This window comes from Salmo salar, chromosome ssa29 (assembly GCF_905237065.1).
Source record: "Salmo salar chromosome ssa29, Ssal_v3.1, whole genome shotgun sequence".
NCBI classification, from domain to species: Eukaryota; Metazoa; Chordata; class Actinopteri; order Salmoniformes; family Salmonidae; genus Salmo; species Salmo salar.
Window position 1 is genome coordinate 23,819,567 of NC_059470.1, and position 26,424 is coordinate 23,845,990.

The 26,424-nt window shown below is 46.1% G+C and overlaps 1 protein-coding gene across 1 annotated transcript in view; it reads right to left on the reverse strand.

The window, feature by feature from the left end:
* The window catches only part of LOC106590429 (histone-lysine N-methyltransferase 2C), a 235,249-nt gene that overhangs the window by 176,966 nt on the left and 31,859 nt on the right, over nucleotides 1-26,424 (reverse strand). The window contains exons 3-5 of the mRNA XM_014181457.2: nucleotides 18,436-18,524; nucleotides 12,515-12,662; nucleotides 8,364-8,582 (exon numbers count right to left, since the gene is read on the reverse strand). Of these exons, the coding sequence (XP_014036932.2) occupies nucleotides 8,364-8,582; nucleotides 12,515-12,662; nucleotides 18,436-18,524 (456 nt within the window). The remainder of the gene's footprint in view (nucleotides 1-8,363; nucleotides 8,583-12,514; nucleotides 12,663-18,435; nucleotides 18,525-26,424) is intronic.

Sequence of the window (26,424 nt, forward strand, 5' to 3'; positions counted from 1 at the left end):
TTGTTGTTGTGGCCTCCGGACAAGCACACCTGATTCTACTTGTCAACTAATCATCAAGCCCTTGACAAGTTGAATCAGGTGTTTTTGTCTGGGGCTACGACAAAAGCGTGTGCTGGTGGGGGGACTGGAGGACCGTCATTGGGGAACACTGCCCTACTAGACCCATCCCTCAGCTTTATAGCAAACCGAGATGCAGGGCTGCCGTTGGGCTCAAAAACGAATTACAGATTGTGCCTTAAAGGGAAAGCATTCCAAATGGAGGATTTGGTGGTGAAGGATGCAATGAGGGTTGGACTCGTAGGCCCGAGCCAAAAAGCCTAATATGCAATCTCCTATCCCTTTTCCTCCACTTTCTCTCCCTCTCGTGTTCGCTCTCATTTTGCTCAGCTGTGGCTCGTACCTCTTTGTCTGAGCACATTCCGTACATAAATGGTATGTTCGGCATGAAAACGCTGCTGCTTTAAAGAGATAAATAACCTTCTGGAGGTATTGGACACATCTTGTAGACAATTTGATCATATGCAGATATTTTGGCCCCAAACATTGGCCTTCTATTTTCACAACCATACATAATTCCATTGGAAATGAGTATGCTTTTTGGAGAGGGATTGATGTGAATGACATATATGCAGCTTATTTGTGTGATATCAACAGCTTTTCCATGTGTTCATTTACCATAAAGAATCCAAGTGTTCAATCAAAAAAACTCAAGGCCAAAATGTTCGCTAAAGAATCCAACCATTGAGTATCCATGAGGTATTTTAAAATGAAGCCGAGTCATATTCATCAGGGCACACCGTAGGAAAACGTTTCAAAACGTTGCGCAACGGACAATAAAAAGGAACGTTTTTTCTACACATTTCATTCCTTTTCATGCGTAGTGAACGCAACCCCAATTTTTCTGTCTTAACTAAACCAAGCCCATCTCTCACCTTGGTGGTTGATGAACGTGCTGGCTCTGTGTGGAAATAGACTGTGGTCTTACTCTCTCTCCCTTGGACAGATGCCTCTCATTAGACAGAGTAGTGTTTCATTAGGCCTGTGATTACTTTGGGCCTGTCAGTCAAAGTTACTTTCAATTAGATCACCTTAATGAGACCCTAATTAGCAACTACACACACATTCAACACACAGGGAATTAGAAAATAGAGAATGAGACGGACCGATGCACGAACCAAAGTATGCATGCATACCTACACACAGAGGGAAAGAAGGACAAACACAATATATATATACTGCTCAAAAAAATAAAGGGAACACTTAAACAACACATCCTAGATCTGAATGAAAGAAATAATGTTATTAAATACTTTTTTCTTTACATAGTTGAATGTGCTGACAAAAAAAACAAAAATAATCAATGGAAATCCAATTTATCAACCCATGGAGGTCTGGATTTGGAGTCACACTCAAAATTAAAGTGGAAAACCACACTACAGGCTGATCCAACTTTGACATAATGTCCTTAAAACAAGTCAAAATGAGGCTCAGTAGTGTGTGTGGCCTCCACGTGCCTGTATGACCTCCCTACAACGCCTGGGCATGCTCCTGATGAGGTGGCGGAGGGTCTCCTGAGGGATCTCCTCCCAGACCTGGACTAAAGCATCCGCCAACTCCTGGACAGTCTGTGGTGCAACGTGGCGTTGGTGGATGGAGCGAGACATGATGTCCCAGATGTGCTCAATTGGATTCAGGTCTGGGATACGGGCGGGCCAGTCCATAACATCAATGCCTTCCTCTTGCAGGAACTGCTGACACACTCCAGCCACATGAGGTCTAGCATTGTCTTGCATTAGGAGGAACCCAGGGCCAACCGCACCAGCATATGGTCTCACAAGGGGTCTGAGGATCTCATCTCGGTACCTAATGGCAGTCAGGCTACCTCTGGCGAGCACATGGAGGGCTGTGCGGCCCCCCAAAGAAATGCCACCCCACACAATGACTGACCCACCGCCAAACCGGTCATGCTGGAGGATGTTGCAGGCAGCAGAACGTTCTCCACGGCGTCTCCAGACTCACGTCTGTCACGTGCTCAGTGTGAACCTGCTTTCATCTGTGAAGAGCACAGGGCGCCAGTGGCGAATTTGCCAATCTTGGTGTTCTCTGGCAAATGCCAAACGTCCTGCACGGTGTTGGGCTGTAAGCACAACCCCCACCTGTGGACGTCGGGCCCTCATACCACCCTCATGGAGTCTGTTTCTGACCATTTGAGCAGACACATGCACATTTGTGGCCTGCTGGAGGACATTTTGCAGGGCTCTGGCAGTGCTCCTCCTGCTCCTCCTTCCACAAAGGCGGAGGTAGCGGTCCTGCTGCTGGGTTGTTGCCCTCCTACGGCCTCCTCCACGTCTCCTGATGTACTGGCCTGTCTCCTGGTAGCGCCTCCATGCTCTGGACACTACGCTGACAGACACAGCAAACCTTCTTGCCACAGCTCGCATTGATATGCCATCCTGGATGAGCTGCACTACCTGAGCCACTTGTGTGGGTTGTAGACTCCGTCTCATGCTACCACTAGAGTGAAAGCACCGCCAGCATTCAAAAGTGACCAAAACATCAGCCAGGAAGCATAGGAACTGAGAAGTGGTCTGTGGTCCCCACCTGCAGAACCACTCCTTTATTGGGGGTGTCTTGCTAATTGCCTATAATTTCCACCTGTTGTCTATTCCATTTGCACAACAGCATTGGAAATGTATTGTCAATCAGTGTTGCTTCCTAAGTGGACAGTTTGATTTCACAGAAGTGTGATTGACTTGGAGTTACATTGTGTTGTTTAAGTGTTCCCTTTATTTTTTGGAGCAGTATATATATATATATATATATATATATATATATATATATATATATATATATATATATATATATATATATATATATTTTTTTAACCTTTATTTAACTAGTCAAGTCAGTTAAGAACCAATTATTAAATACAATGACAGCCTACCCCGGCCAAACCTGGATGATGCTGGGCCAATTGTGCGCCGCCCTATGGGAGTCCCAATCACGTCCGGATGTGATACAGCCTGGATTCGAACCAGGGACGGAAGTGACGCCTCTTGCACTGAGATGCAGTGCCTTAGACCGCTACGCCACTCGGGAGCGTTATCCACACGTAATCTGTCATGAGGTCACGCACCCCCTTACACAACTTTTCATCTTATCAACAGCCAATACAACATGCAGGGAGAGTGACAGTTCATCCATGTCCGGTTAGGATACTTTCTCTACCGTCTCCTCTGATCTCTCCAAAGCGGTGATTCATTGTGTTGCTATTCAGGCCAAAACAGAATGGGGTCACTAGTTCCCGTGAACTGTCCCCAGACCACCTTAACACTTCTCTCACACAGTCCACCTTAACACTTCTCTCACACAGTCCACCTTAACCTGTTAGGGCTAGGGGGCAGCATTTGCACGTCTGGATAAAAAAAATGTACCCGATTTAATCTGGTTACTAATCCTACCCAGTAACTAGAATATGCATATACTTATTATATATGGATAGAAAACACTCTAAAGTTTCTAAAACTGTTTGAATGGTGTCTGTGAGTATAACAGAACTCATTTGGCAGGCAAAACCCTGAGACATTTTCTGACAGGAAGTGGATACCTGATGTGTTGTATTGACTTTAAACCTATCCCATTGAAAAACACAGGGGCTGAGGAATATTTTGGCACTTCCTATTGCTTCCACTAGATGTCACCAGCCTTTACAAAGTGTTTTGAGTCTTCTGGAGGGAGATCTGACCTAACAAGAGCCATGGAACGATGATGTCCCATTAGACACCTGGCGCGCGAGTTCATGTTGGGTACCCTCGTTCCAATACGTTATAAAAGAGTATGCATTCGTCCACCTTGAATATTATTCATGTTCTGGTTAAAAAAGGCCCTAATGATTTATGCTATACAACGTTTGACATGTTTGAACGAACGGAAATATATTTTTTCCCCTCGTTCATGACGAGAAGTCCGGCTGGCTTAGATCATGTGCTAACAAGACGGAGATTTTTGGACATAAATGATGAGCTTTTTTGAACTGAACTACATTCGTTATGGACCTGTGATACCTGGAAGTGACATCTGATGAAGAGAATCAAAGGTAATGGATTATTTACATAGTATTTTCGATTTTAGATCTCCCCAACATGACGTCTAGTCTGTATCGCAACGCGTATTTTTCTGGGCGCAGTGCTCAGATTATTGCAAAGTGTGATTTCCCAGTAAGGTTATTTTTAAATCTGGCAAGTTGATTGCGTTCAAGAGATGTAAATCTATAATTCTTTAAATGACAATATAATATTTTACCAATGTTTTCTAATTTTAATTATTTCATTTGTGACGCTGACTTGACTGCCGGTTATTGGAGGGAAACGATTTCCTCAACATCAATGCCATAGTAAAACGCTGTTTTTGGATATAAATATGAACTTGATAGAACTAAAAATGCATGCATTGTCTAACATAATGTCCTAGGAGTGTCATCTGATGGAGATTGTAAAAGGTTAGTGCATCATTTTAGCTGGTTTTATGGTTTTGGTGACCCTGTCTTTGACTTGACAAAACATTACACACAACTCTTGTAAATGTACTGTCCTAACATACTCTAAATTTATGCTTTCGCCGTAAAACCTTTTTGAAATCGTAAAACGTGGTTAGATTAAGGAGATGTTTATCTTTCAAAGGGTGTAAAATAGTTGTATGTTTGAAAAATTTGAATTTTGACATTTATTTGGATTCAAATTTGCCGCTCTTGAAATGCACCTGCTGTTGATGGAGTGCACCACGGGTGGCACGCTAGCGTCCCACCTAGCCCATAGAGGTTAACACTTCTCTCACACAGTCCACCTTAACACTTCTCTCACACAGTCCACCTTAACACTTCTCTCACACAGTCCACCTTAACACTTCTCTCACACAGTCCACCTTAACACTTCTCTCACACAGTCCACCTTAACACTTCTCTCACGCACGCTTGTTATTGTTTTCATTCTTCAGCTCCCTGTCTAGAACTGGCACGGCGCCAGCCCTGGACTGACTGACCAATCATGGGGCTCCAACGAAACAATGCATTTGGGCCGCGTTGTCCCCCTGTCAGGAACCTTCCTGGGTGAGAGCATTACATCACCGGCCCCTCGGGGATGTAAGGAGGAGACACTCGATTGGGTGTCTTCTGACGGGAGGTCTTTGTCAACAGTGGATCACGTGAAGCTGAAAATGACGAGAGAGAGAAGAGAGGAGAGAGCGGAGAGAAAGAGAGCGCAAAAACAAGCAAGGGAAATAAATAGTGACAGCAAGAAAGAGAGAGAAGAGTGACAGGGAGAGAGAGCGAGAGAAAATAGAGAGCAGAGAGAGCAGGGCTGGAGAAGCTAGTAGGGCCTGCCAGTAAAATTCTCTCTTCCTTCATGGATTTTTATCCTCCACCCCATCCACCCCTCAGTCCCTTCCACCCCTCCAAGTAACTAATCACTGAGGCCATTTCGGCACCACAATAATTGACCCAAATTGAAATGGAGCGCCTGGGTTCATTAGCATGCGTTCACTTATTTGGGTCACGGTACTCCATCCATCTTTCTCCGTCTCTTTCCCTCTCTACCTACATGCCTCAAACAATGCACAATGGGGGAGAACACCAATTTAGTTTGATGGAGAAACTTGGACACAGGAGTTAATCTGTTTCCAGCCAGTTAGAGGCAAAGCCATGGGTCGAATTCATTAGAATACACCGTAGCAAAAGGTTTTGCAATGTAAAGGGGAAAATTTGCATTTCCAATTAGAGAAGTTCAGACAGGCACCAAACAGAAGGAAACGGACAAACATTGAGGGACTAACAAATATAACCCTACACAATATTTCAGAGTAATTACTTCACTTCGTTAGGTTCTTTGGCTTCTCTGGTGTGAGTCTGGGAGAAGTCTACAGTCTATAAACATAACAAAAATGCTTACACATTTATTTACCATTTCCAAGCCACATATTCGATCAGCAACAGGTACAGTAGGCATGTTTACGTGTGAACACATGGTCACAATAAAACAAGGTGGCCGCCTCCACCTAAGTAATGCCTCCACCTAAGTAATGCCTCCACCGCCTCCACCTAAGTAATGCCTCCACCTAAGTAACGCCTCCACCTAAGTAACGCCTCCACCTAAGTAACGCCTCCACCTAAGTAACGCCTCCACCTAAGTAACGCCTCCACCTAAGTAACGCCTCCACCTAAGTAACGCCTCACCGCCTCCACCTAAGTAACGCCTCCACCGAAGTAACGCCTCCACCGCCTCCACCTAAGTAACGCCTCCACCGCCTCCACCTAAGTAACGCCTCCACCGCCTCCACCTAAGTAACGCCTCCACCGCCTCCACCTAAGTAACGCCTCCACCTAAGTAACGCCTCCACCTAAGTAACGCCTCCACCGCCTCCACCTAAGTAACGCCTCCACCGCCTCCACCTAAGTAACGCCTCCACCGCCTCCACCTAAGTAACGCCTCCACCGAAATAACGCCTCCACCGCCTCCACCTAAGTAACGCCTCCACCGAAGTAACGCCTCCACCGCCTCCACCTAAGTAACGCCTCCACCGCAGTAACGCCTCCACCGCCTCCACCTAAGTAACGCCTCCACCGCCTCCACCTAAGTAACGCCTCCACCGCCTAAGTAACGCCTCCACCGCCTCCACCTAAGTAACGCCTCCACCTAAGTAACGCCTCCACCTAAGTAACGCCTCCACCGCCTCCACCTAAGTAATGCCTCCACCTAAGTAATGCCTCCACTAAGTAATGCCTCCACCTAAGTAATGCCTCCACCTAAGTAATGCCTCCACTAAGTAATGCCTCCACTAAGTAATGCCTCCACCTAAGTAATGCCTCCACCTAAGTAATGCCTCCACCGCCTCCACCGCCTCCACCTAAGTAATGCCTCCACCGCCTCCACCTAAGTAATGCCTCCACCGCCTCCACCTAAGTAATGCCTCCACCGCCTCAACCTAAGTAATGCCTCCACCGCCTCCACCTAAGTAATGCCTCCACCTAAGTAATGCCTCCACCTAAGTAATGCCTCCACCTAAGTAATGCCTCCACCTAAGTAATGCCTCCACCGCCTCCACCTAAGTAATGCCTCCACCGCCTCCACCTAAGTAATGCCTCCACCGCCTCCACCTAAGTAATGCCTCCACCGCCTCCACCTAAGTAATGCCTCCACCGCCTCCACCTAAGTAATGCCTCCACCGCCTCCACCTAAGTAATGCCTCCACCGCCTCCACCTAAGTAATGCCTCCACCGCCTCCACCTAAGTAATGCCTCCACCGCCTCCACCTAAGTAATGCCTCCACCGCCTCCACCTAAGTAATGCCTCCACCGCCTCCACCTAAGTAATGCCTCCACCGCCTCCACCTAAGTAATGCCTCCACCGCCTCCACCTAAGTAATGCCTCCACCGCCTCCACCTAAGTAATGCCTCCACCGCCTCCACCTAAGTAATGCCTCCACCGCCTCCACCTAAGTAATGCCTCCACCGCCTCCACCTAAGTAATGCCTCCACCGCCTCCACCTAAGTAATGCCTCCACCGCCTCCACCTAAGTAATGCCTCCACCGCCTCCACCTAAGTAATGCCTCCACCGCCTCCACCTAAGTAATGCCTCCACCGCCTCCACCTAAGTAATGCCTCCACCGCCTCCACCTAAGTAATGCCTCCACCGCCTCCACCTAAGTAATGCCTCCACCGCCTCCACCAAAGTAATGCCTGTACCATATAATTATGATGTAACCATCAACACCTCCATGTGGCATATAAAAAACAACCACTTTAATGAACTAACACTGACAAGTCTGTATGGAAAATTCTATGCCTGTTCTGTTACCTCCTTGGCAGCGTGTACCTCCTTGGCAGCGTGTACACCCACACAATTCTGAAGTAAAGTAGACAACTTCCCTGGTGCAATTTCAGCTGTCATTTACTCTCCAACCAAATCAATGGCAATAGTGATATCAAAGTGTAGCCTTGAAACGGTCATTACATTTCCAGTGAGTCGAGAAGACATTTCTGCTTCCCTCCCAGTTTAAAATGAAGACATGTCTAGGTCCCAATGACACCCTAGACTAGTATGATGTACTTAGCTAACACTTTCTCCCAGAAAACGTGCAACTCTTGGGGCAAAGCTGGGGAACGGGAATTTGAGAGACTCAAAATGGATTCAAGAAAATTAATACCACTAAGAGAATCGACATTGCCAAGTCAAGCCATCATAAACACCACCATCACAGCAAAATCAGCAGTGTGAATAGCCACTGCAAGATGAACGGCCATTGTAAGCCAACCCAACAACTTTTTGCGTTACCCAACAACTACGGTACGCCAATGTTTGAGCCAACTTACTTTTTAAGGCCCCTCCTGCCATTGCGCTGCCCTGGGCTCTTGGTGTCGTGGTGGTCGTCTTGGAAGTCATCTTCGTGGTAGTCATCGTCCTTTTCCGAGCTGCCTCGTCGGTTGCGGATGTGCAGCGGCACGTAACCCGGCGTGGGGCCAAACACCATCAGGTCGCCCTGGCCCAGGAAACTCCTCTCGCCACAGTAGCAGAAGGCACACAGCTTTTCACTGCAGGGGACACATAGGAAAGACACAGGATAAGCAATGGGTAGTGTTCATTAGGCACCAAAACGGAAGACAATGGACTGAAAAGGAGAGTGACTTGTCCAACAAGAAACGTGCATTGTTGTTTTGTTGCAAAACGTTTCATACATGACCCTGCTCTCTGTACCGCTTATTCCCAAAACTGAAACCAAAATAAGTATTTTTAAAAATGGGTGGGGGGTGGTAGGGAAACACTGCCCCAAAAACAAGCTCTACCTACGTACCAACAGGGGTTGAAAATACCAATAAAAGACAGCATCGTTTGACAACACCCACACACCGAGCAGCCATATACTTTCAATCTGATACACTGACGTGCTGCCAACCTGTAAGGTAAATGCTGACAACTAAAACAAACAAAAAAAATATTTTAAAAAAAAGGAATTACAGAGAGATGCAGTATATATTTAGATATTTGTTTTGTAAAAAACAGGTTGTTATTAGGGCCCCTTAGCATGCAGTACTTTATTCTAAATCTATAACTACTGTTCCCTGAAAGAGGGAAACGAGGTACAACTAACTATGGAGAGTCGCATTGTGACTTCGGTTGAAGAATCTAAAATCACGCCTGAAATCCGCCCCTCACTGGAAGCCCCACCTTCCACAGGTAATAAGCGTGAGGCTCAGAGTCATTCCTTCAATTCAATACCGCTCTTCACCGAGGCCAGAAACGTGCGGTACGGGGCCACGTTTCCCTCCTTCAGGGAACAGTAGTTATGGTCATAACGTTACGTTCCCTTTCAGCAAGTCAGCAATCTGGGTATTGCACAGGGTGAGCTGCCTAGTTACTTTCCCCTGTACCAGCCGTAAGCACCCTGTGGGCTACACTAGGAGCAGTGACATCCAAGCAATAAAACCTGAAAATTGTATGGTGATGCCCAACTCGTCGAAGGACAAATATCTCCTATAGTCAACCTTTTAAACGATGCCCAAGGCACTGCCAGACCCCTTGTGAAGTGGGCACATACAGGGGCGAAGGTTAGCTAGCGGTGTATGCCAGGTAGACACCCTCCACAATCCAATTGGAGAGACTTCGAGATGGTGACCGCCCAGACAAAAAGCTGGTCACATAACCGGATATCCCAGGGTCCTTTAAATGTACATGTGTAAAGCTCGCACCGGACACAGGGCATCTAACCTTGCTCTTCACCAGCAAAATGACAAGCCTCACTTGGTTTAGGAGTTAAGATGCGCTCTGGTAACCGGCTGGCACCAGTTACTGGTTTTACATTATGAACACCTGCTCTTTCCATGACATTGACTAACCAAGTGAATCCAGGTGAAAGCTATGATCCCTTATTGTAACTTGTACAATCCACTTCAAAATCAGTGTAGATGAAGGGGAGGAGACAGGTTAAAGAAGGATATTTAAAGGATATTTAAGCCTTGAGACAATTGAGACATGAATTGTGTATGTGTGCCATTCAGAGGGTGAATGGGCAAGACAAAAGTTTGAAAAGCCTTTGAATGGGGTACGGTAGTAGATGTCAAGAACCGGTTTGTGTCAAGAACTGCAAAACTGCTGGGGTTTTCACACAACAGTTTACTGTGTGCATCAAGACTGGTCCACCACCCAAAGGACATCCAGCCAACTTCACACAACTGTGGGAAGCATTGGAGTCAACATGAGCCAGCATCCCTGTGGAACGCTTTCGACACCTTGTAGAGTCCATGCCCTGACGAACTGAGTCTGTTCAGAGGGCAACGGGAGGGGGGTAGCAACTCAATATTAGGAAGGTCATGTTTTGTACACTCAGTGTATTGTTCAATGTTATAAAAAAAGAAACCCCATTCATTATTCTGTGACTTTAGCTAAAGCGCTTGTTTTTGCCGTGGTATCGCTTTGGTATCAATTATCGTGATACTAAACCTGGTATCGAAGTCAAAATTCAGGTATCGTGACAACACTAGTAGTCGGATGTACCTGCACAAAAACAACATTTTTATCTGCTTTTTCTCCATCTTTTTAAATAGTGAGCCAACATGCTTTCAGCACTTTTATTTCCATGACTGATCAAAACACATTTTCTCATGCTCTCTCGTCTCTCTGCAGCAGACATATAGAGAGCAATATGTTTGGAACATCAAATCTCAAAATCGCAGTATCGAATCACAAAACATAGAATTGTGAGAATCACAATACATATTATATTATCACGTATCGTGATTATATCGTATGGTGAGGTCCCTGGCAATTCCCTATTAAACAGTGTTGAATATAGTAGTCTTTATTCTTTTACGACAATGGTACGCATGCGCGTGTCAGAGTTTTGGTACCCAACCATAGCCCGACGGGCCCCGACATTATACATCAAGTTAGGGCCGGATAGGGCCAGTTCTTCCATCAATAACTAGGATACAGGCAGGGCTCGGGTATTACTAAACATTTGAAGCTGAGCCATTTGCTCGTGCTCTGCTGCGCAATACAGTCATATCTGACTAAGAACATAACATGGTGTCAGAACTGCATCAACATCGTCAAATAGAAAACAGGAGAGATTATTTCACAGAAAATAGTTTTGACGGAGATTAGAGTGACGAAAAGTAGCTAACTGCTGCTCTCTCATGTCTCGTCATTGAGCAGAGCAGCCCAAGTGGAGCCATTGCCATGAATATTCACAGACCCAGAGCCGCCATGAGCAAGCAGCGCGCAGGGAACGAGTGACAGAGAGGAGCAGCTAACGGATTTGCTAACGGAGGAAGTTATTTCTGATTTCTGGTAGTGCCAGGCCTTAAATTTTAGTAGTGCCGGGCATGGGTAGGGTAGGTCCTGAACGTCGTGGCATGGGTAGGGCTCGGGTTTAAAATTCATACCGTGCAGGGCTCTACTGTGTGTGTACGATGAGTGTGCATGTGCATATGTCTGCGCCCGTCTGTGTGACTTTCTGCATCCCTCCACATGTTGCCAGGGCCTCTACTGTACACTAGCGGGAACACAATCTCTACTAATTGGAACTAGAAAGAAAAAGCCATCCCCTTGTTTCTCTCGCTCTCTCTCCCCCCTTTACTAATTACAGTAGCAGCCCTGCAGTTTGCAGGCTACCCCCGATGGCCCCGAGACCTCTTTACCCAGCCTGCTTTTCCCTTCTACCCACAATCCCCAGCGCTCAATTATTTCCGCTGCTTGTTCCCCTCCCCCACCTCGTCTTTCTACAATCCCTCGCGTACTTTCTCTGCACGCCTTCCCCTCCCCATCCCCCGTCTCCCCTCCCCACCACGGTGGCTCATTCAAGCATGCAAGCACACACATCCTCTCCTCCCTCACACTCCCTGAAAATACCCTGTCCCTCTTTTCTTTTGCTTGTTCCCTCTGTCTGTCGCTCTCTCGCAATGCACACATTGGCCCACACTCATTTTGTTGGGTTGCACAAACACCTATACCCACTGTGTGTGCGTTGAGACATAAATATACACACACTTTGCCCTCCATCCACTGTTAACCACACACCTCTCCCTGGACTCCTCACACCTCTCCCTGGACTCCTCACACCTCTCCCTGGACTCCTCACACCTCTCCCTGGACTCCTCACACCTCTCCCTGGACTCCTCACACCTCTCCCTGGACTCCTCCACACACACACACACACACACACACACACACACACACACACACACACACACAGCTGTGACTCAGCATGTCAGAGTCATTTTCTCACTCACCAATGCCTTCTCATTTCTATCCTCTCCTTCTCTATTATGTGACTACACACCCCCCTCTCTCCTTCGCACTCTCCCTCCCTCTGAGAATGGCTAGAATGTCAGTCTTACTATGCCTCTCTTACTGGAATCTCATTTTCCCTTTCCCTGCCGCCATCTCCTGCTCTGCCTTATTCTGGCCATCTGGCACGCACGCACACTCTTTCTATGTCACTCTCTTCCCCTCACCCTACTCTTACCGGACTTTGGCGTGCTCCAGGGTTGAGGCGGAGGATCCTGCAGAGTCCTCCGACACGGAGCGCTGGAAGAGTGGGGAGAGGGGTCTGTCGTCCCTGGGGCTAGGCACCATGATCTCCTCCTCAACATCCAGGACCAGCTCCTTAACTTCTGTGGGGAAAAGAGGGGGTAGAGGTTACACTGTTATTTGTTCAAAACGCGGGAAACCACATTCATAAAGCACTTAGTATGTCTACTGACTATAACAGACCATTTAGTCATGGGACGGCAGTAGTGCCCACTACCAAATTATTCAAACTAGCAAAATCCAGGGTGACAGTTGACTTGTTTCTCTTTGGGAACACAGTTGACATAGGCAACAACACCTTAATCAGAAGAAACCTGGTCTAGTTTCACTCAGGACTTTTTTAGGAACACATTGTCAGATTGTCATTTTTATTGTGACACACGAGTTGTCAGACTATGCAAACACGGAGTTCTTTCATTCCAAACCATTGTCTATGCAAAACTAAGACCAAAGAAAAACAGAGTTTTGCTGAACAGCAAAAGGATTAGTCCTAACCCCTCACCTGCCAGTCAAAGGCTCAGTTCAACTGGCACCTCTGGGTTGTGTTCATTAACCACCAAATGGAATAAAACTCACTGAAACAGGGTGACTACCTGGACTTATAATATGGACTCACAATAAGAAGTGCTCATTTTAATTTTTCTGTTGCAAAACATTAAAACATTTTCCTTAAATGAACATGACCCTGTACATTCTCTCTGTTCTAGTGTTACTAAAAGCAACACTGAGATTGTGTGGGCTTAGTGAATGCTTTGAGCTCTAGCAACCCTTTCAGTAGGAGAAGGGCTGTGAACTCCAGTCAATTCATCTGAAAATCACAAAAGCATTGCCGAAAATGTCACAACGCGTCCGGGCAAAAAGAGATGACGTGACCTTTACCTTGACCTTTAAAGCGCCAAAAATGTGGCACTCTTTTCCTGAAGAGTTGCCTACACAGGAGTTCAGGGGAAATAATAGCAGGCCAAATAATTTAGAGTTTAGAAACTTTACATCAATGGGACAGACCAATTACATTTATCAACAATGCCTACCACTGTTGGCGTGTATGGGCAACATTTGTTTGCTTTCTGGTAATCAGTTGTGTAACATTCGATACCTCGGCTAGTAACTTACACTGTTACTTCTATTAAGATTTTTGGTTTCTATAAAGAAAGAGAACAAATGCACATCCAATGCCTTTGAGCAGGTGCTGGATATCAGATAATGTTAGGCAAACGATGACTCCACACACTGCCATCGATGCTCCCATGTGGGTTATTAGGGATAAGGTTGATGAAGTGGTCAAAACATTGTCACTAATAAACCACACGGGAGCACAGACTGCAGAATGCAGTCTCATTTTTAGCATTTGCTGATTAGTAGAAAAACAATTATAAAAACCATACAACATCTAACAGTTATTGAACAACTTGATCTTGTGGTTAGGCTAGTTACTGTCATTCTGGGTTTTACATTTCATTTAAAATTATAATATCAGGAGAAATGCATGTGAATTCACAAAATGAAGATCTGCAATTGTTCTGGACGGACACACCTCTGTCCAGAATGAGTAGTCTAATACATCATTGTAATTATGAGAAACTCAAAATGGTTAGATTTCCTCTTGGATAAAACACCTTAGCAATATCAACAAGAGCCTTGATAAGGCCCTAGTGTCAGTGTGGAGCAGACCTTCTCAAGTCTGACCTGGCAGACTTCCCAGAGAGAGCTAATGAAATACAACCCACAGATTCCGATCCATTTCCTTCTTAGTTGTTTATATATTTTTTAATACTGAAACAGTAGGGCATCCAAAATCCTCAGTCAGGCATTCATAATACATTCATAAATCATTCGCTCCGCTGCGCCACTTGAAAATCCGAAAATGCGTTATTTCGAACCGTTGACCCGGACGTGATTCTCAACCATTAAAGAGTGATAAGGAACGTAGCTTTTCCCCTCTTTCCCAGCGACGACATTCCTCCACTCTGGAAATGGGGGGATAAAATAATATATCCTTGTTGTAGCTCGTAAAAGCACTGAAGCGTACACACTGCATCTTTATTTTCTGTATTGTTAAGACACAAAACTCCATTCTTGGAGCAAAAGCAAACCCTGGTCTTTGGTAGCATTCTTCATAACTAAGAGGGAATACAAACAAGATTGCCCAGAATATGCATTATAATATTGGCCTAAGGGAGACAACAAGGTGGGGTACAAGTAGAACAGGGACCTGATTTTCCCTTTAGACACTGATTCGGCCTAAGTCTATAGGGGGCGGGGGTCATTTTCTTAAAGCATCCCACCTAGGAAAAGCCCTGGAGTGTAATTACTAGCTAGGAAATGAATCTCCTGTCCGGCAAGAGGCTTTTGAATGGGGGGGGGGGGGCTGTTTGTGTTCGTGCACTGGTAAGGGTTGGCAGCACATTTTAGAAGTGGATCAGATCAAGCCTTGTGAAGCCTTGATCTCATTGTGCATTGGGGAAAACTAGGCAAATCACCATAACTAGGTATGGGTCTCAATACAATTCATTTCTTCCTCCCCCATCTGTCATTACTACAAACAGGTGAAAGGTTTGGATAGGCTTTAAACCTAGTGATCATGGAGGAGAAAGGAAACCACTTTACACTTGAGGCACCCTGTGACAGCAGCACAAAAGCAGTTCAAATGATTTGGACTTTATTTCTCTCCTTTGTGTGGCATTTGCCAAGCTTGTGAAGTCATTTACAGGTCAACAAAATGCCAGCAGCGAAACGCGAACCAACACCACCACCAACAGGGGAGTTGACCACGTTCTATCGCAAATATTAGCCAGCCCTCTGGCAGTTGATTTACATAATGCATTCTCCGAATGGCGCCTTGTTTTCCAAGGATGTTCTGCCTTAACGTAGTTGCATCCACAGAACTATCGGGTTAGAAATGTTTGGGGAAGTGCATGGTGGGCCGGCGAGACCCCTGCAAGCAGCAGCTGCAGATGGCTTTGTAAACATCCCATAACGAGCCAGCGATTAGGCCTACGTTTTGGCTCTGTGGAAATACAAGTATGAACCAGCCTTTAGTCATCTACCATTTAGCAACGGAAACCTAAAAAAACATGGGGGAGGGTGGCGCAATATGCAACAAGACTGGTAGATTGCCTCTCTACAGACAACTTGAAGGCTATAGTCTACAGCAGTGGTTCCCAAACTTTTTATAGTCCCGTACCCCTTCAAACATTCAACCTCCAGCTGTGTACCTCCTCTAGCACAAGGGTCAGCGCACTCTCATATATAGTTTTTTGCCATCATTGTAAGCCTGCCACACACATACGATACATTTAATAAACATAAGAACGAGTGTGAGTTGTCACAACCCGGCTCGTGGGAAGTGACAAAGAACTCTTGTAGGACCAGGGCACAAATAATGATCAATAATTGTGCTCTTTATTTAGCCATCTTACATATAAAACCTTATTTGTTCACCAAAAATTGTGAATAACTCACCACAGGTTAATGAGAAGGGTGTGCTTGAAAGGATACACATAACTCTGCAATGTTGGGTTGTATTGGAGAGAGTCTCAGTCTTAAATAATTTTCCACACACAGTCTGTACCTTTCTTTTTCATGCTAGTGAGGGCCGAGAATCCACTCTCACATAGGTACATGGTTGCAAAGGGCATCAGTGTCTTAATAGCGCGATTTGCCAAGGCAAGAAACTCTGAGCGCCAGAAATCTGGCAGTGGCTTCTGATTGAATTCAATTTTCACAGAACCTCTTGTTGCAATTTTGATGAGGCTCTCTTGTTCAGATATCGGTAAGTAGACTGGAGGCAGAACATGAAAGGGATAACGAATCCAGTTGTTTGTGTCGGCCGTACCTGCGTAATTGCACACCCAACTCACTCAGGTGCTTCGCTATATCACATTTGACATTGTCCGTAGCTTGAGTTCATTTGCACACAAAAAAATCATACAACGATGGAAAGACCTGTGTGTTGTCCTTGTTAATGCAGACAGAGAAGAGCTCCAACTTCTTAATCATAGCCTGAATTTTGTCCCGCACATTGAATATAGTTGCAGAGAGTCCATGTAATCCTAGATTCAGATCATTCAGTTGAGAAAAAACATCTCCCAGATAGGCGAGTCGGGTGAGAAACTCGTCATCATGGAAACGGTCAGACAAGTGAAAATGAAGGTCAGTAAAGAAAACTTATCGCTCGTCTCACAATATTAAAAAAAACATGTCAATACTTCGCCCCTTGATAACCAGCGTTATGTTGTAAAAGTGTTACATGGTCGCTGCTCATATCATTGCATAATGCAGAAAATACACGAGCGTTCAGGGTCCTTGCTTTAACATAGTTAACCACTGTAGTGTAGTGTAGTTTTCACTGTAGGGTCCAAAACATCTTTCAAGCTGTCAGGCTTTCCCTTGGCAGCAAGAGCCTCTCGGTGGATGCTGCAGTGTACCCAAATGGCGTCGAGAACAACTAATTGCTCACGCGTTACCAATCCACTAAGTCTCCATCATGGCTATTGCCCCATCAGTACAGATACCAACACATCTTGACCACCAAAGTCCATTTGATGTCACAAAGCTGTCCAGTACTTTTAAAATATCCTCTTCTGTTGTCCTGGTTTCCAGTGTTTTGCAGAAGAGGATGTCTTCCTTAATTGACCCCCCATAAACGTAACGGACATATACCAGGAGCTGTGCCAGGCCCCCTGTCTGTTGACTCATCCAGCTGTAACACATATAATTCACTGGCTTGTATGCGAAGTATTAATTGTTTCAAAATATCTCCTGCCATGTCACTGATGTGACGGGAAACAGTGTTGTTTGATGAAGGCATTGGTCTGTATAGTTTTTTGGGCTGTATTTATTTTTTTTTGTCTGTATAGCATTGTCCCAGCCATATCCGTGGCAGCAGGAATAATTAAGTCCACCACAATAGTATGGGGCTTGACTGCCTTAGCCACTCCGTAGCTCACCATATAAGAAGCTTCTAGCCCCTTCTTATTAATGGTATCTGTTGCTTTTATACATGTCTTACTACTCCAAAAACATCCGTGGCTTATTTTTCAAATTGTCATGTTTTGTTTCTAAATGTCTGCGCAAGACTGAAGGTTTCCCGCGAGAGAGTAACGGTTAATGTGATTGGATGTTAATTATTTGACTAGGCTACCTGTATTTGAAATTGTATTATTTCGCTAAAATCTAGACGGTTTAATTTTATTTTTGGCAGTGAAACAAGGCTACTCAAGCGAGAAAGAAAACTCACCCAAATGTATAGCCCCGTTGGAAAATATAAATGTACTTTGAAAATGTGAAGATTAGTATTATTGAATCACATTTTTATTTGGTGTACCCCGACGACATTGCGCGTACCCCAGTTTGGGAATGCCTGGTCTACAGGCATTGAGAAGCAGCGCGGTTGCATCGCGGAGGCAGCGGGCCTGCATCGCGGAGGCAGCGGCTCTGCATCGCGGAGGCAGCGGCTCTGCATCGCGGAGGCAGCGGCTCTGCATCGCGGAGGCAGCAGCTCTGCATCGCGGAGGCAGCGGCTCTGCATCGCGGAGGCAGCGGCTCTGCATCGCGGAGGCAGCGGGCCTGCATCGCGGAGGCAGTGGGTCTGCATCGCAGAGGTAGTGGTCATGCAACAGCTCCAAAGAACTAAGTCTTAATGATGAGAGGCACTTGGAAACTGGATCAAATCTCCCCTGAATACCAACACTCCACCCTATCAGTGACGGCAGCCTAAACAAGCACACATGTATGAAGACAACAGCACGCAAATATTAAAAGGGGAACACGCATGAAAACACACAAAGAGGCACACACTGATACAGGTATGTACACACACAAACCTTTCCATGATGACAGAGACAGTCAACTCACCCATATCCTGCATGTTCTCTGCTTCGGCGGTCTCCGTCCCGTCCATGCTGTCCTCATCCTCAACCTGGGCTCGGCCTCTGCTACGGCCCCTGAGACACACAGGGAGAGGAAACAGTCACTGATCTGATCTGCCTTTCAGGCTCTGCTCAAGGAGCAGCAACATTGTTACTTAGGTCTGCCTCACCAAATGAGGAACTGCCTTTTGAAGTATGAACAGTAATACAGGCATCAACAACAGGTAAACAGCCTTCGAGTTCAACCTCATAGCTGAGCTTTATTACAAGAGGAACAGCCAGTAAAGTCAGTGTGGCAGAGAGGAGAGGAACAGCCCGTAAAGTCAGTGTGGCAAAGAGGAACAGCCCATAAGGGTGGCTACGTTGAAGAATCTCAAATATAAACAAATCAAAATGTATTTTATATTTGAGAATCTTCAAAGTAACCACCCTTTGCCTTGATGACAACTTTGCACACTCTTGGCATTCTCTCAACCAGCTTCATGAGGTAGTCACCTGGAATGCATTTCATTTAACAGGTGTGCCTTGTTAAAAGTTAATGTGTGGAATTTCTTTCCTTCTTAATGTGTTTGAGCCAATCAGTTGTGTTGTAACAAGGTAGGGGTGGTATACAGAAGATAGCCCTATTTGGTAAAAGACCAAGAACTTTGAAAGTTTCTTGAAGTGCAGTCGCAAAAACCCTCTACCGCTATGATGAAACTGGCTCTCACGGGGTCCGCCACAGGAAAGGAAGATCCAGAGTTACCTCTGCTGCAGAGGGTAAGTTCATTAGAGTTAACTGCAGCTCAGAAATTGCAGCCCAAATAAATGCTTCCGAGTTCAAGTAACAGACACATCAATTGTTCAGAGGACACTGAATCAGGCCTTCATAGTCAAATTGCTGCAAAGAAACCACTACTAAAGGACATCAATAAGGAAGAGACTTGCTTGTGCCAAGAAACGCAATTGGACATTAGACCGGTGGAAATCTGTCCTTTGGTCTGATGAGTCCAAATTTGAGGTTTTTGTTCCAACCTTCATGTGCTTGTGAGATGTAGAGTAGGTGAACAGATGACCTCTGCATGTGTGGTTTCCACCGTGAAGCATGGAGGTTGTGGTGTGATGGTGCTTTGCTGGTGACAATGTCTTTGATTTACTTCGAACTCAAGGCACACTTAACCAGCATGGCTACCAAAGCATTCTGCAGTGATACGCCATCCCATCTGGTTTGCGCTTAGTGGGACTATCATTTGATTTTCAACAGGACAATGACCCAACACACCTCCAGGCTGTGTAAGGGCTATTTGATCAAGAAGGACAGTGATGGAGTACTGCATCAGATGACCTTGCCTCCACAAATCACCCGACCTTAACCCAATTACGATGGTTTGGGATGAGTTGGACCGCAAAGTGAAGGAAAAGCAGCCAACAAGTGCTCAGCGTATGTCCTTCAAGATTGTTGGAAAAGCATTCCCCATGAAGCTGGCTGAGAGAACGCCAAGAGTGTGCAAAGCTGTCATTAAGGAAAAGCGTGGCTACTTTGAAGAATCTAAAATATGTTTTGATTTGTTAAACACTTCCTTGGTTACTACATGATTCCATATGTAATGTCATAGTTTTGATGTCGTCACTATTATTCTACAATGTAGAAAATAGTAAAAATAAAGCAAAAACCTTCAATGAGTAGGTGCCCTAACTTTTGACTGGTACTGTAATATATATATATATATATATATATATATATATATACACGTCCTGACCAGTATAAGGGTCATTTGTTATTGTAGTTTGGTCAGGACGTGGCAGAGGGTATTTTGTTTATGTGGTTCGGGGTGGTGATTTATTTAGTAGGGTGTTTGATTTATTATTTCTGGGTTATGTTCTATGTTCATTCTAGTTCTTTGTATTTCTATGTCTTAGTATTGGGTGTTGGACTCTCAATTGGAGGCAGGTGTTTTCAGTTGCCTCTGATTGAAAGTCCTATATATATAGGGATGTGTTTTGTTTGTTAATTGTGGGTAGTTGCATTTCACACTGCTGTTGTAAGTATAGCCTGTGAAACTGTCGTTCTTTGTTTTCCTCGTGTTCACATTTATTTAATAAATATATATATGATGAACATGCAACCCGCTGCGCCTTGGTCCTCTCTACATAACGACAGGCGTTACAGAACTACCCACCAAACATGGACCAAGCAGCGGAGGAAGGAGCGGCAACAGGTGGAATATCAGGAGACATGGGCAGAGATGAGGATAAGAATTTCCAGGGCTATGGAGGAGTTAAGGGCGCCTGAGAGGCAGCCCCAATAATTATTTTGGGGGGGCACACGGTTAGTTTGGCTGGGCGAGGCTTGAGCCCCAGGCCAAATCCCCGTACCTTTCCCAAACAATCAGTGACTGGACAGGTCCCGTGCTTCGGGGTGATGGGTGCTGTGACGAGGCCGGGTATTTTCAGGCCGGTACGCGCAGTACCAGCGCCCCGCATTTGCCAGGGGGAAGTGGGCATCCAGCCAGTAAGGGCGATGCCAGTTCTGCGCTCGAGACCGCCAGTACGCCTCTACGGTCCAGTGTTTCCCGCTCCACGCACTAGCCCTGAGGTGCGTGTCCCCAAACTGGCACGTCCAGTACCAGCACCACGCATCAGGCATCCAGTGCGTAATAGTAGTTCCTCTCGGCCGGTTCCTGCTTCCCACACTAGCCCTAGGGTGCGTGTCTCCAGCCTGGTATCTCCTCTACCAGCCCCACGCATCAGGCTTCCAGTGCGTCAGCCCAGCCTCGAGAGTTCGCAGACAGCGCCCCGTCCAGAGGATCCGACAACAGTGTCCAGTCCGGAACCGAGGGAGTCTGCCTGCGACCCGGAACCGAGGGAGTCTGCCTGCGACCCGGAACCGAGGGAGTCTGCCTGCGACCCGGAACCGGGTGAAATGGAAATTAACTGCGAACTGAATGAGTCTGCCCACAGTTGTGAACTGAGTGAGTTGGCCTACGACCCGGAACGGAGTGAGTCTGCCTACGGTCCAGAATGTAGAGACTTTGTCTACTGTCTGGAGGACAGTAGGCCTGAGCCAGAACCACCTCCTGTATAGGTGGGTTGGGGAGGGGGGGTGTAGCACAAGTGGCGTCGGTGACGGCAGCCACCCTCCCTTCCCTCCCTTTAGTTTAGGGGTAGTTTTTTTATGGTTTTTTTTATGAGGTGCATCCGGGGTCTGCACCTTTAGGGGGGGTACTGTCACATCCTGACCAGTATAAGGGTTATTTGTTATTGTAGTTTGGTCAGGACGTGGCAGAGGGTATTTTGTATGTGGTTCGGGGTGGTGATTTATTTAGTAGGGTGTTGGTTTAGTTAGAACATAACCCGGAACTATGTTTATTTCTATGTGGTCTCCAGTCTTTTGTATTTCTATGTCTAGTTTATTGGGGTTGGACTCTCAATTGGAGGCAGGTGTTTTCTAGTTGCCTTTGAGAGTCCTATGTTTGGTTAAGTGTTTGTTCTTGGATTGCTGTGTTGCCTTCAAGACTGTTATTTTGTTGTTCATCGTTTTGCTATTTTTGTACATTTACATTTACATTTTAGTCATTTAGCAGACGCTCTTATCCAGAGCGACATACAGTATATATATATATATATATATACTTACAGCGACTTTGTATACGTGTTTGTTTGTTTTTCCTTCTTTTCCCGTCAATAAAGAAGATGAGTATACATGTCCCTGCTGCGTTTTGGTCCTCTCTTTACGACAAACGTGACTATATATATATATACTGCTCAAAAAAATAAAGGGAACACTTAAACAACACAATGTAACTCCAAGTCAATCACACTTCTGTGAAATCAAACTGTCCACTTAGGAAGCAACACTGATTGACAATAAATGTCACATGCTGTTGTGCAAATGGAATAGACAACAGGTGGAATTTATAGGCAATTAGCAAGACACCCCTAATAAAGGAGTGGTTCTGCAAGTGGGGACCACAGACCACTTCTCAGTTCCTATGCTTCCTGGCTGATGTTTTGGTCACTTTTGAATGCTGGCGGTGCTTTCACTCTAGTGGTAGCATGAGACGGAGTCTACAACCCACACAAGTGGCTCAGGTAGTGCAGCTCATCCAGGATGAGTGTCTGTGGTCCCCACCTGCAGAACCACTCCTTTATTGGGGGTGTTTGCTGTGTCTGTCAGCGTAGTGTCCAGAGCATGGAGGCGCTACCAGGAGACAGGCCAGTACATCAGGAGACGTGGAGGAGGCCGTAGGAGGGCAACAACCCAGCAGCAGGACCGCTACATCCGCCTTTGTGCAAGGAGGAGCAGGAGAAGCACTGCCAGAGCCCTGCAAAATGACCTCCAGCAGGCCACAAATGTGCATGTGTCTGCTCAAACGGTCAGAAACAGACTCCATGAGGGTGGTATGAGGGCCCGACGTCCACGGGTGGGGGTTGTGCTTACAGCCCAACACCGTGCAGGACGTTTGGCATTTGCCAGAGAACACCAAGATTGGCAAATTCGCCACTGGCGCCCTGTGCTCTTCACAGATGAAAGCAGGTTCACACTGAGCACGTGACAGACGTGAGTCTGGAGACGCCGTGGAGAATGTTCTGCTGCGTGCAACATCCTCCAGCATGACCGGTTTGGCGGTGGGTCAGTCATTGTGTGGGGTGGCATTTCTTTGGGGGGCCGCACAGCCCTCCATGTGCTCGCCAGAGGTAGCCTGACTGCCATTAGGTACCGAGATGAGATCCTCAGACCCCTTGTGAGACCATATGCTGGTGCGGTTGGCCCTGGGTTCCTCCTAATGCAAGACAATGCTAGACCTCATGTGGCTGGAGTGTGTCAGCAGTTCCTGCAAGAGGAAGGCATTGATGCTATGGACTGCCCGTTCCCCAGACCTGAATCCAATTGAGCACATCTGGGACATCATGTCTCGCTCCATCCACCAACGCCACGTCCAGACTGCCCAGGAGTTGGCGGATGCTTTAGTCCAGGTCTGGGAGGAGATCCCTCAGGAGACCATCCGCCACCTCATCAGGAGCATGCCCAGGCGTTGTAGGGAGGTCATACAGGCACGTGGAGGCCACACACTACTGAGCCTCATTTTGATCAGCCTGTAGTGTGGTTTTCCACTTTAATTTTGAGTGTGACTCCAAATCCAGACCTCCATGGGTTGATAAATTGGATTTCCATTGATTATTTTTGTGTGATTTTGTTGTCAGCACATTCAACTATGTAAAGAAAAAAGTATTTAATAAGATTATTTATTTCATTCAGATCTAGGATGTGTTGTTTAAGTGTTCCCTTTATTTTTTTGAGCAGTATATATATATATATATATATATATATATATATATATATAAAAATATAAAAGCCCTTTAAACCAGACACTTGTTGCCTATAAATTCATCTCAAAATTGAACTTGAGCGAAAGCTCCCTCCATGTTTGTTTCAGTAACATTTGTTAGAGTGTGGTGGACCAAGGTTTGTTTCTGTTCACTTCTCTCTGCCCCATCTCTGGAGCACTGAGCAGTGGAGTCCACAGCACAGCACTTCCTTTCCCTCCCCGGTCTGTAATAGGCCTAACCAACACTGTCAACACTGGTGTTGCAGTCATAGCAGCCAAATGGGACGCACCGCTCCACCTGCGGCTACAGCTCAGCTGCTGGCGATGTTGTGACGGGCTCATTCTACAGAAAAACTCTAAATAACATAGAAAAAAATGTGACACTTGAAAGAAATTTCTACATGATTCCCACATGAACTGGGAGAGAGAGGATTGGTGCTCATATCAGTGTCATGAACCCTGTGGTGGTAGCAGACCGAACATGCAATGGAAACCAGGGCACCAAACCAGAGCATCCAAAACAAGCCCCTGGAGTGGAGAAAGAGGGATAGGACTGGGAAGACAACTAGGGCAAGAGAGAAAGCTGGAGGGAGAAAAACACACCTCTGTCTAGCTCTGAAAACTTGGCTGGACTATCTAGAACAGCTCATGCGTAGTGGGTCTGTGCAAATGTAGCGTCTAAAAAGCTCTGGCACTTTCTGGCTCCCTCTCTTTCTCTGTGCTACACAAGAACAAAGAGGTGCCATTCAGAGTACTTACCAATGTGGCTCTCTTAACTCAAAGCCTGCAACCCGGACCAAAAGGGCCTTCTCCTTTAGATCACGCGTCTAACTCTGCAGGTTCACTCCACATTTGTACTTGTTTCTTGAATTAAGATAAATAATAAGTAAATAATAAGTAAATAACTCCTCACCAGGGCCTCCCGAGTGGCGCAGTGGTCTAAGGCACTGCAGTGCTAGCTGTGCCACTAGAGATTCTGGGTTCGAGTCCAGGCTCTGTCGCAGCCGGCCGCAATCGGCCCAGCGTCGTCCAGGTTAGGGGAGGGTTTGGCCAGCAGGGATGTCCTCGTCCCATTGCGCACTAGCGACTTCTTTGGCGGGCTGGCGCAGTGCATGCTGACAAGGTCGCCAGGTGTACGGTGTTTCCATCGACACATGGATGCTGCTGGCTTCCGGGTTAAGTTGGCATTGTGTCAAGAAGCACTGCGACTTGGTTGGGTTGTGTTTCAGAGGATGCATGGCTTTCGACCTTTGCCTTTCCCGAGTCCGTACGGGAGTGGCAGCGATGAGACAAGACTAACTACCAATTGGATACCAAGAAATTGGGGAGAAAGGGGTATTAAAAACCCTCACCTTGTTGTCTAGGTCTTAATTGAAAGTAAAGACCAAAAATCTGCAGACACTCGGCCCTCCGTGAAATGATTTTGGACACCCCTGCTTTAGGATGGACTAGCCTAGATGTAGGTTGGTTCAGAACACTATGACTAAGCGCCTGAGCTGGTCCAAATAACATAGGTTCTTCTGAAGCAGCCTAACCACCATAAAGCAAGAGCAGAATCAGAAAGCGGGAGATACACGTCAAAGGAAGACACTTCCTGGGTTTGTGCTCAGTTGGGAACAAAAAAATGTATAATATTCCAGCAATGCAATAAGCTGTTTCAAAGGCAAAACTCATTGGACGGCAAAAGCAAGGACTAGCGGCCTCGAAAGCAAACCACCCAAACACAAAGTTTGTGGTGGGAAATATTGGGTTTCCACTGCAAACAATTGTGAGGCTTTGCGGCCTATTCTACCTTTCACAATGCAGTGGCGAGGTCAGGGGCTGAGGCATCGGGTAACCAGGGTTGGGTTTCTGGGATGAGACGGACACCGCTATTGACACTGCCATCGGCAACCGAATCCCAGTGCTCTGATCAATGACCTACATCATTGAAAATGCAAGGCCATTGTGTCCCGGGCCTGGAACAGTTTTAATCCAGGTCAACTGGTCTGGCCAGACCGATTCCGCTCCTTTCCACACCAAGCATAGTAACTAGTAGCCTAATCCACTGTTCAGCATTTTTCATCCAGCCTGCACTGCAAGGTATTGGTTTTACTTATTAGAAATTCATGCCAACCTCAAACACCAATTCTACTTCTCCAAAATGACTGATGGCCACTGCACAACATTCTCGGTTGTCTCCAAGGCTTGAAACTAACTTTTTGGTCCATCAACCACTCTGGCAGGTAGATTTAGTTAAGTTAGTTGAGAATGCTTTGTAATGTTTCTAAAACAAATGTATTACTAGACCAGAGTCATTTAAACAAAATATCACAGATGAGACTAATTTCACCTGCCCCTTTAAGAGTGGGAGATTACCGTGGCAAAAAGACTCATGTTTTTAGCTGTGAGATTGAGTCTGGCTAATCTGACTAGTAGCCGTGTTGTCTTCTCTTCCCTAGCAGTTGAAACTCAAACATTGAAAAACAACCTTGCTTGTGAACAAATCAATGCAAATAGTCAAGAAACACTGGGACGAAGTCTCACTTCAGTATACTTTAGACCAACTTTTATGCCTGTGCGCAGCGCTTCTAAAAATGAATTTCTCACTCAGCACGTGCGCACAGCCCCCAGCCAGTCAGTGTTGCTGCGCGAGGTGGGATAGGCTATATAAGATTTGTAGCTAT